Source organism: Neurospora tetraspora, assembly GCF_033439725.1.
Source record: "Neurospora tetraspora strain CBS 560.94 chromosome Unknown B0H65scaffold_5, whole genome shotgun sequence".
Classification (NCBI taxonomy): Eukaryota; Fungi; Ascomycota; class Sordariomycetes; order Sordariales; family Sordariaceae; genus Neurospora; species Neurospora tetraspora.
In genome coordinates, this window is record NW_026944387.1 from 2829599 (window position 1) to 2841145 (window position 11547).

Below are 11547 nucleotides of genomic sequence, written 5' to 3' on the forward strand. Positions count from 1 at the left end.
CTCGTCTTCTAACCAGTGAAACGTAAAGGGTCAATTCCTATTCCTCATTTACGTCCTTAAACCTGCGTCAACCATTTCATTTTTCTGATCCATTTCCCAGAAAATTTTAGTGGCCATAAAAAGTCATCCATCCTCCCGTGATATAGATAAAAAAAAAGAAAAATCGGGTCCAGAGAGATATCGCTCAGCGGAGCGCAAAGCCTCCGATCATGTTCCTATCTGGGTCCTCCTCAAATGCCCGTCAACCAACTGTCACCTCACCGGCAACACCCATAGCCTTCACAAAATAGATCTCTACTCTCTTGGCGACCTGCTCGCATTCTGGCCTTCCTTGACGGCAGCCAGGATCAAGTCCTTGGCCTTCTCAACACCCTCCTTGGTACCAACAACCTCGATAGCCTCACCCTTGGCCTGGTCGCGGGGGACAGTGATCTTGGAGCCGCTCTGCTTGCGGATCTGGTTGACCTTGGTGCCACCCTGGCCGATCACATAGCGATAGGTCCTGGGATCGGGCAAGATGAGGTAGCCAATGGCATCCTCCTTCTTGGCCTGCTCAATCGCAGTCTCGATGACCTTCTTGGCCTTCTCAATGTTCTCGGGAGAGCCGCGGATAACCCAGGGGATGTCACCCTCCTCGGTCGAGGTCTGGTCAACAACAGTCCAGGAGTGCGCGTCAGCAGTCGACTCCTCGTCATCAGTAATCAATGGAAGAGCACCGCCATTTGCACGGATGCTCGCAGGGGCAGCGGGCTTGGCGGGAATGGAATGGCCCGCATGGTCGACGGTGACATGGTGGTCGCTCTTCAGCCTCCTGAAAATCTGACCGTTGTTGGAGACCGAATGGTGAAGAGCGCGGGGGACCTGAAGAGTCTCGCCGGGCTGATCCTTCGTCAAGGACTGGATGTGAGCCTTGGCCTTCTCAACATCGGCAGACTGGCCGACAATCTTGATGCCCGTCTGGCCGCTGCCTTGGCGAGGGACGTCGATGGAGACCTTGAACTGTGACTCGAGACCGCGCTTGACATCGCCACCACGGCCGATGAGAGATCTGTGCTTCTCGACAGGGACCTCAATGACCTCGGTAACCTGGTTTTGGCGCTCAGCAACGATAGCCTCGATTTGCTGAATGATGTTGTCGACGACCGAGGTGCGACCTTCAATCTTGATGGTGTTATCGCTGTTGTCCTGCTTGGGGAACTGGACAGCACGAGCAATCTCGCGACGATCGTCGGAGCCGCCGGCCTTGACAACAATGTCACGGATGGTAGAGCCTACGGAGAATTTAAGTTAGTACATATTTCGCTGCATGAGCTTGACGTGTGACAGTAACTTACCACCTGCGCCAATGAGGCTCCTGTGGTACTTCCTGTCAACCTCGACAGTCTTGACAACGGTATCCTCAAAGACGGCCTTCTTCGCCTCCAAGGCCTTCTTGGCAGCAGCAACGGCCTCCTTAGTGCCCTTGATCTGAATCTCAACAAGGCCGTCGGCGGTGTCGCGAGCGCTGGGGATGTCGATGACAGCCTTGGTCTCGTTACGGAGCGCATCGAGAGCAGCACCACCAGAGCCAATGAGCGAAGGAATCTGCTTCTGCTGGACAGTGACGGTAGCAGTGTAGGAAGTATCCTTCAGGTACTGCAACAAAGAGAGCAACTCGTCACGAGCCTCGTCAGCACCACGCTTAGGTCCGCGCACCATGACTTCGTCAGCAGCCTGTTGGCGGCGCGGCTTGCCGGCATCAGAAGCCTCGGCAACAGACTCGTCGTCGTTGGAGGCCTTTTGAGTGCGAGGGAAGAAAATCAAGACCTTGTAGCGAGTCTGCAGTCGGTTGATCTGTGCACCCTGAGCACCGATCAAGGCCCGATGGAACTGCGGGTCGATCTTGAGGATGTGAGTGGCCTCATCCTGGAGTTGACGGCCCAAAGCAAGGATGTGGGTCTTGGCCGCCTCAGCCTTGGCCTTGGGACCCTTAAGCTCGACCTTGCCGTCCTGAACCTGAATATCAACATCGAACTTCTCACGGAGCTCACGGATGTTGCTACCGCCCTTGCCAATCAGGTGGTTAGCAAACTTCTGCGGGAATTCAAACTCCAAAGTGAAGCCACGCTCCTTCTCATCAGCCTTCTCTTGCTCAATGAAGGCCTCGCACTTGGAAGCAAGGTTCTCGACAGCAGAACGAGGGCCCTTGATGTTGACCGTGGTGCCGATGTTAGAGACACGGGCGGGGATCTTCTCCTGGCTTCTGCGCTCATCCTGCTCCTTCCGAATAAACTTCCTAAGCTTGTCGTGGTACTTCTGGGGAACATCCAGGGAGGCCTGGATGATCTCCTCTTGCTGGTTAACAAGGCCGATGATGTGCTGGCGGGCGTCCTGCAACCACTTCTGCATCTCGCTGACCTCGGACTGGCTAGGCTGACCGCGAGGAATCTCGTAGCTAGTCGGGTTAGAAGGTCCCTCATACACCAAGAGAACAGGGGCGTTGGCCTCAGTAGTCTCAGGGACAACCAACTGCACCCTGTAATCATGTCTGACACGGGGAGTAATATCCTTGCGGATGTAAGTGTGGAAGAAAGGATCAACCTGAACAGCCTGAATACGAGCGGGAGGGTGGCTGTCCACAAGACCCTTGATTTCGGACTGGGCCCTAATGGCGTTCTTGCCATCACGAGCATAAAGCTCCCAAGGCAAAGCGCCCTCGCTCGAGAAAGGAGTGTTCACCTGGACATTGTGTTGCCTCTCGAGCTGCTCAATGGCCTTCCGCTGACGAAGATAGCGGGTCACGTTGCGGGCATGGGCCGCAGCGCCTCCAGGAGCCTGACGGTGGAATCTGGAGATGTCGATGTTGGAGCACTGCATGTTCATAGCGAGGTCCATGGCCCTCTCGAGACCAGCCTGAACCTGGTCTTGGGGTCCAATAATGGTTACCATGTCATCATCCTCATCGTTAGGGAGAATGATGGCGCAACCGGTGTCCTCGAAGAACTGGTCAACAGGCACACCCCTGTCTCCGATAATGAACTGGTGACGGCCACGCTGGATCGACAGCTGCTCCAGAGCGAGCTGACGGCGAAGCTCCTCGGCACGTCTTTCAATGGCGGCCCTCGCATTTTGAACAGCGGTACGCTCACCGGCGAGCTGAATGTTGTAGTCCTGAGGAGCAGGCGCAAAGATGGGGCGTTGCCCAGGAGCAGGGACACTGGGGGGTTGCAGGGACTGTCCCTGGAAGGGAGGAACGCGAATCTGAACTCCCATGTCTTCTTCAAGCTTGTGTACCAGGTTGTTCTTGGGTCCGGCAATGAATGGGTAGAACTCGGCGGGGATATTGCGCAACTTGGTCTGGACGTTGGCGGCGCGCTCACCGGCAATCTTATCAATTTCCTGCTGAGCTGCTGCAGCAGAAAAGGCGTTACCCTCGATGTGGACGTTGATCATGGTATCATCGTCCTCGTCTGCAGGAGGCTGGGACTCGTCAGCCTTCGGTAGCTGGATTCTCGCTCCGGTCTTCTCCTGAATAGCCTTGATGGTGGAACCGCCCTTGCCGATAATGTGCGCCCTCGCCGACGACGGGATCTGAACGGTGATGTTTTGCTGGAAAGAGAGAATTAGCTCCATTATTCACGATTCGATCAACAAAGGGTCTGGGTAAAACCAACCTTGGTGCCGATTTGGTTAACCAAGTCCTTGAGCGCCTGGGTGGCATGCTCTTGGGGACCAACAGCGTCGAACCTGAGCTGGCCGTTACCCAGGGCGTGCATGGTCACGTTGGCGCGAGCCTTGCGGTTCAAGTCCTTCAGAATATCGGGAAGAGGACGCTTGAGCTGAGTCCTGGGAAGGATGTGGGGCGGGTCAAGCAACATAGTTTCGACATTGCGACCCGGGATGCTCAACGGATGTGGCCCGGGCCCTTGCCGTCCGGAGCCGATCGGGGTGCTAACACCGGAAGGCGGTGCCGAAGTCTGCGGAGTGCCGTTGGCCGGAGCGGCGCCATTGGTGCTTCCATTGGCGTTGCTCTTGGCACCCCAGATGGGGGCAACAACACTCGCTTTGGGCTTGGGCCCGCCCAGCTCGGGGAACAGCTCGCGGGATTGCGTGTCGAGCGTCTTGGGCTTGGGAGCGGGCTTGGGCGCGGCGGGAGTGTCTGAGCTAGAGACGGGCTTGTGAAGGTCCTCGTCCTCAACCTCCTCGACAAGGACGCGGTGGGAGGAGCCGGCGTCGGAAGCTGTCTCCAGATGCTGTTGCAAGAGCTGCGCGGCAGCTGACTGCTCGGTCGAGTCGGCCATTATGATGGTGATAATGATAAAAGGCGATAAAGTACCAAGGAACTGGGGGTACGGAACAGGCGCTTCTCGTTATCTGATGCGGAGGTTGTGGTTAGATGGCTGTGCTAGAGTAGAGGTAGGGGGAGCTTGGGAGCTGTGGCAGATTAGGGGTCGGTATCCGGGATGTTGAGTCCGAGACGGGAACTGCAGCTTTGGTGGTTTCCGCGGTCTGAAACATTCCAAAACCCGTTTCGTTGCTCGTGAAGAGTGTGAAGGGGAAAGGGGACAGGAAGGGCAGGGCAGGGTAGAGCAACCAAGCAGGCTGAAGTAAGTGGCTCAGTTGCGGGGGTGGGAGCAGGTGGTGTAACTCACAGCGCCGGAAAGTAGTGACGTTGATTAAAAATTGTGTTGGGAGAAAGGACCACCTAGCAGCTCGAAGCTTATAACCTAAAGGTTCGGCAGTGCCTGTGAAATACCGAAGGGTAGGTAAAAAGCTAATCCAATGCAGGACAGATAAGAAGACGAGACGGAGGGGGAAACGGGCGAGGAGACTCGATGACAATAGGTGGCAAGCTTATTGTTGGTCTCTCTATAGCATGATGCACAGGACTGGCGATCAATCCTGGGGGTAGGTGGTGAAGGAGAAGAAGGGGAACCTCAATGGAAGGAGTCTCTAAGAGGGGGAGGGGGGAGAGTGGATGGAGCGGATGGAGGAAAAAGTTAAAGGTTCGGGACGGCGACGAGCCAAAAGGCGGCGAACAAAAGAGGTTATAGCGGACCGGAGCTCGAAGAGGCCACAATTGCCCGTGCCGTGGTCGGGTCAATGACAAGCTGGGTCCTGGAGGCTAGCGTGGGCCGTAGGGACCTGGTCGTGAGGTGGATAAAAGTGGGAGTTGTGTCCAGAATGGGGTTGTCCTGGAAGCTCGCTGATACGCTGCAACATGTTCAACATCTCCAAAAAAATTGTCTGGCCAGTTCCCCTCCACGGCTGCTGGGCCAGTCCAGGCGGGCGAAGTGGCAGGTACGTACTCTAGCCTTTGGGTACTGGCGAACCATTCCACTTGTGGCTTAGCACACGCATGAAAACCGCAGCACCCAAAAGACCGGGCCAATGGCGTGTCGAAATTCAACCTCAATCGGCTCTGACGAACTCTGGCCGTTACCAGGCCCGCCAGGCTGGCACACTGCTGGCTGCCGCACAAAAATGTTGGGCAATTGTCCGAAGCAGCTCGCATCAACAGCTGCCAATTCCCGTCCAGAAGCTCCTGGCGGGCCGTCCTGACGAGGAAAAGGGGCTCCTGCTTCATTCACATGGCATCAACACCTCCTGATCAATTGTCAACACCAGGACCTGCCGTCCTCCAGAGTGCAACTCGGGATGGGAACGTGTGTGTGAAATTTTAGTTCTACACCAGACTCGCATCAATTTGCAGATCAGACACTTCTTCACGATGCGTCCTCACTGGCTACGAATCCTTTGCAGCCGTCACCTTGCAATGTCCTAGCTGGAGGATTCCAGCAGATTCTCGATGTTTCCAGTCCGATCTCTTCTCCCCTTCCAGCATCCCACACCAATATACATCGTTTGATGAACTCACCTCCAACCATGCCGTGCAAAGTGGTTTTAGCTAATCGAATGGGGTCAGTTTGAAGAACCAACAGCCACCAGTGCCTATGATTTCCGGTTCTGTGGCCCAACAGCCTCAAGGCTAGAACTCATCAGCTTCGTCTTTGACCCACGTGCGTCACGTTCTGTTCGGCGTTCGGACCGTGATCTGAACTGAAGTCGAGGTTGAGCTTTCCCAATCATATACAGAAGATATCCGCATCACAGCATACGAGTAACAGGCCAACTGAAATGCGCATCATGAGCGAGACCACGGAGACATTGCATGATATCGTCGAGTGAAGATCAGTTAGCGCACGAGACACTTGATATATCGACATCGATGCCATCAAACAACTCTGCTTCAATCACGAACAATGGCATTCAAGTCTTTCAGAGTTCGTACCTATCCCAGTGGCTGAAAGAGAAAACGGCAATCTTGCCTGTGAAATATCAGCAATCTCTCGGTGAGCCTCACTCAGGGGAATTGAGGAACAAATAATGAAGAGAGCCAGCGGACATGAGGAGCACACTGTTCCGGAGATGGTCATGCTGAATGAAGGAAGGGCATTTCATACAGTCATACTGGATGATCTATGCCCTCGACTGGTTCTTCTTGACAACATCTGTGAGCGAATCTTGCAGTCGAAGTTCGGTGTCCGTCGGATCTCCCGACATGAAGAGGCATGCTGGTCGCCAGAGCTTCCTGGATTCTATCCTTTCTTGATAGATCCGTGACAAGTGTCTCTGCTATTCCTCGTTCATGGAACATCCTCCAATCCTTGAGCAACACCCGAAAGGAATCATCTTCTTTTTCACTGCCAATATTTTGCGCTTATATTCCTTTTATCCCTTCTTGGTCGAGTTACCAGTCAAACAGTCAGAGGAGACACCGCAATTGTTCTCGACAACGCCGATAGCGTCTCGCAACTCCCGAACTGGACTCTCAGCATCATGACCACCTGTGTACATTGGGATCATGCACTGAACCTCCTTGATATTTGTCCAGCAACAGCTTCTATCATAAGCTATGCCGGAAAATGAGTCTCAACGGGAGTGAGCAAGCATAGGAAGACACCGCGATATTCTCCCTGGTAGAGCTCTACCCTGAGTTCCTAACCAGCCAAAGTCCAAACAGCACCTACTCCCCACTCAGCTCATGATAAGCCAGCAACAAAAAAAAGGAAGCATGGAAGAAACAAGTTAAGAAAAGTATGGGAGGACAAACATAAAGTGAAAAAGAGAGCGGCAAAAAAATGAATTTGCTCGCAGACCGCACGCCTAACGACAACTTCTAAGAAACCGCAGCCTCACACTAATTCTTCAATTCAAACGGCCTCTCATCGCAGACCGCACGTCTAACGACTATAATTCTTCAATTCTAATTCCCGTCGCCAGACCGCACGTCTGACGATGAAAACGCTTCTTCGTTGACCCTCGTCGAGTGCGTCCACTCGACGGAGTCGTCACCGACCCAACTAATAGTTAGGCGATGGGTAGCTTATCTATAGGAGAACCGGCCTCATCCCGAGTTCTCTACCCTATATATAGCTGTATGTTATGTATCGTGCGCCTATTACAAGTTTATATAGCATGATTCTCTTATCAATGTCACTATAATCTTGGTAACCCCCGTAACTGAACAACTGCCCGCAGCCAACGGCGACTGAGATTTACCACTTACAAACTTCTTTATTAGTTTGTGCAGAAAAGGAGATTGAGACGGAGAGTAAGAAATAGAGAAAATTAAGAAAACGTAAAGAGCGAGAGGTGAAGAGAGAGGTGAAGAGAGAGGTCAAGAAATAATTCGAAGAGATATTTGAAGAGAGGCATTAAGAAAATAACCAACCTGAACACGTCTCTCTGATCCATCACATGAACACGTACATACCAAAACACCAGAGGTAACAACCACCCTTTTGACTCTCTTGACCCTCGGTATTCAAAAGCCCATCATGAGCATGGATATGAATCATGACAGGTCTAGCCGATAAGCTACCTAAACCAACCTGTCAAAAAGAAACAAGACAGACTGAAACTGAAGTGAACACTCGACTCGCTGAATACATATGTATCTGCGTGTCTGTCTGGAAGTAGTGGGGGCGGACGGAGATAAGTAAATAGAACGGTCAAGTTTGAACTTGATAGGATTTGAAAGAAAGAGCGAGCGAGACACACAACGGGCTCAGACGGGTACTCACAGCCACACAGCCCATATACGCATGTCTCCAGTCGCTCCCCGTTCCCATAATTCCCAATCCTTCAAGTACTGAAATCTCCCGTGGTCCAGTTCCCTTTCGAAGCCCCCCAGCCAGGTTCTGCTCAATTCTCAAAGTCCAACGAGATTTGAATACCGAATCCACCCATCATCAGGCCTATGCTATGTACCCGTGGCACCCACCCTTCGGCTCCATGCGGCAGGGTCCCGTTATCCGGTGCCTAGGTACCTATCCATTCCTTTACCTGATCCTGATTTCAAGTCCCTAGCAGAGCGAAATCTGTACATACTTACCGTTCGCAATCCCCCGATCTAGCCGTCTGGTTGCCGTGACGGGTTTGGCGGTTTGGCGGTTTGGCGGTTTGGCAGTTTGGGACATTTCTGTGGTGGTGGATGGTTCCTGTTTCATGTTTCAATTGTGGCGGTTTTGGTTTTGATTCAGAGACAAGTGGAAGTTGAAGCTTTTGTGAGTGAGTAATAAGTGGACTGGGCTTCCAAAGGAGAAGAAGGATCTCCTTGAGTGAATCCTTAATATCCTTTATGTTGCTTCGAAGGACCATGATTTACCGATAGGTCGGCATGATGTATGTCGGCGTGTTAGAGCCCACGTGGTGGGAGTGCACAGTGATAGTATGTAGGGAGTGGTATCGGACACCTTTACCCCCTAGACTAGACCATCTTCTCTCGGCCCTTCCGTTCATGTTTGTCTGGCTGTAAAAGTCAGCCATGGATGAGGTAGGGGGGAATGCCGATTTAGTAGGTGGCTTGTTTGATGTAAAAACATCCCGCGCTTGCCTGTCAAACTTGACCCGATCATCAGAGGTACCATCAACGGCCCGCGCAGTCAAGTCATGGCGAGGACTGGTATGACCGACGGGAACTACGACTTGGTATCGAGTAAACGTGCAAGATGAGAGCTGCAGCAAGATGGGATGGATATTCGGGTTTGTACATTTGCCTTGAGAGTCGGCATATTTACCTCTATGCCTAGGCACATCGACTCGGAAGTGTTATCTGGAACGATGTCTCAAGTTGATGCGGGAGCGTCGACAAAAACGTATCGCTTCATGTTGAACTGGCGCAGAGTTTGCGTATCGGGTAGCGTTAAAACGACAACGGTATCGTATGCTTTCCGTGCGTCTAAGACACAAGCCCCCCTTACCCTGCTTGTCTTTTTCTTCCCGAGTAGCTTGCACTGATTCAACGAACGGTGCAAGTCCAGATCATGGCTCCTGCAGGTACAACATGCTTCCCGAGACCGCCACAGCGGAGGAACATGATGGATTTGCATCTCAGGCATGTGTATTCTACACGTACCGTTGAATGGAAAGTTCCGGTAGGCAGCCCGCTATAAATGGTTGTCCTTGACGTGGTTGCCGATAATCTTCACGGGACTCTTTCGGTAGGGGTCGGGCCCTGGGAGAACGAGAAGATAAAGCCTGTCTCGGTAGGCCCGAGAATTGCATGTTTGGGCAATGATAGAGGTATCCCCTTGAGCCGGCTATGATGCCGGATCATCGTTGTAAAGCCAAGGCGGGAGACGAACTCTCACCAGGGATGAGGTTCTCGGGGCTTATCACGCCTCGTGCAGTTCCCTCGTCCGCGATCCCTTGTTCATATCCATCTAAGCAGGCTTCTGTCAGGTTTCTGGAAGACCAGCGAAGATGCATGGCGCGCGGCACGGCAAAAAAAGGGTGCCGGGTTTGTTTCCGCGCGCAGGAGACGACGAATGATCCCGATCTCAGATGCCGAGTGACGAGTGACGAGAGGTGTCCAGCGAGGTCCAGCGAGGTCCAGCGAGCCCCGGCAGAAGGGCTATCCATGGCATCATGGTATCCCAAGCATGGAGCTCGATATAGGTCCTGCAGAAAAAGGTACGTATGTAGGTAGTAACCTACCTACAAGCACCCTGCAGAAGCGCCTTTCACGTACCGCACCGACTGTTGCAGCACATGCGCTGCAGTTGCAACACACATGCCGTTCGGGCTCGAGGTGGTATTTGCATGACAAGCGCGATATGTACCTGGCCAAGAGTTATTACCTACTTACTATGTATAAAGCCCCTCCTTGACGATTATCATGAAAGATGAGAGACTCTAATAATGACCCTTGTCGACAAGAATCTGGCCGAGTGTTGTTGAGAATGGTGTCGATTCGCAAAACTAGGCATTGTATGAGGTTGGCGCCCCATGGGATAGTAGGCCGTCGGGTTGTCACTCTCCTTCTGGGCTACGGCTGTTGTCGATTCTGCTTCTTTCCCTTCATTCCCGGATGAAGGGTGACAGAAACCCTCAAAATCTCGTATATCGAGTTGCTCCCGCGGCATTGTGTACCTCATGGTGAGACTTGTCACTGCGTGCAAACTCCATCCGCCAACAAGGTTTTGGGGGAAGGAGAGAAGGTGAAACCTCGTTTCACTGAGGGGAGACACACACACAGGCTTCGCGTCGTGCTTGTGTGCTGGCTTGCTTGTACGTGGAGGTTTGTCTGGTGTTGTGCAATCAAAGAATTCTGGATGGCTCGCTGGGTGCAGTGGTGGGTGAGAGTGACTGCCTCGGAGGTGTTGGCGTGGTCAGGACCGTTAGGAAAAGGAAGACCAAGGCAAAACGGACCTTGTTAGGCCCTTTGGTCCTGTCAGAGTGCGAGGCGCTAACAATTTCTAATTCCTCATAGGACCGTACATGAGTACAAACGGAGTTGGCGGGCTCGACCGTTACGCTGTGGTATCTCACTGCAGATGATACGTAGCTGTCGTTGGTGTAACCACACCTTGGAGCGTAGGGGCGGACCGATTCGACGCTTGAGGATGGTGCTCTGGTGATTCTGTCAAATATCTTGTTCCCAAGTTATGGCCTTTGAGCTTGTTTCTTCAAACAGTTCTGACGCCGAATACCTACCACTTGGGCATGCTTCGCCGTCAACCTTGCCGTCTCCTAAGCTTCCCCCTCGATATCACCGTGTTACTTTAATACCTCGGGAAGATAGTCATAGACTGCAGCGTGGTATGCCATTAGCATTGTCTAACGCCCTGACGCAACGAATTGTCAAGAAGGCGACCACGGGGCCTCATAACGCTGTCGCCCAAAACAGAAAACCATCACCGTCTTGCTTGAGTTGTTGGCTTAACCCCTTTTACATGACTAGCCTGCATAGAGCGCATCACGAAACTTGGCGCTATTCCCAACTCCATGGGTTGGGATCTGGAGAGCGTGAGTGACTAGCCTGCCGTTTTCATCTGGCGGCCGATCGGTAGCACATGGCATTTCACCACGACCAACTGTACGTAGTTATACGGCGAAGCAGGAGGCGGCGATTGCTGGGCTGTTCAACCCATCCACAGACCACAGACCACAGCGTCCCCAGAATCTTGCGAAACACAAGGCTCACTGCAGGAGCGCTTGTCCAAGGACTGCTAGGTCTAGTCTTAGACCTCAAACCTACTGGACCTCCGAAACACGCCCGCC

General features: G+C 52.9%; 2 protein-coding genes across 2 annotated transcripts; both read right to left on the minus strand.

The window, feature by feature from the left end:
• Positions 1–294: 294 nt before the first annotated feature.
• B0H65DRAFT_429519 (uncharacterized protein) lies at positions 295–4280 on the minus strand (the record flags this gene model as incomplete). Its single annotated transcript, XM_062824830.1, has 3 exons — positions 295–1271; positions 1335–3588; positions 3654–4280. 3 exons carry the CDS (start codon positions 4278–4280, stop codon positions 295–297), a joined length of 3858 nt encoding a protein of 1285 aa, XP_062680756.1.
• Positions 4281–8187: 3907 nt separating this feature from the next.
• B0H65DRAFT_443738 (uncharacterized protein) lies at positions 8188–9549 on the minus strand (the record flags this gene model as incomplete). The annotated part of the gene is given in 6 exon segments (XM_062825643.1): positions 8188–8240; positions 8329–8363; positions 8378–8483; positions 8745–9070; positions 9246–9278; positions 9401–9549. 6 exon segments carry the CDS (start codon positions 9547–9549, stop codon positions 8188–8190), a joined length of 702 nt encoding a protein of 233 aa, XP_062680757.1.
• Positions 9550–11547: the final 1998 nt, after the last annotated feature.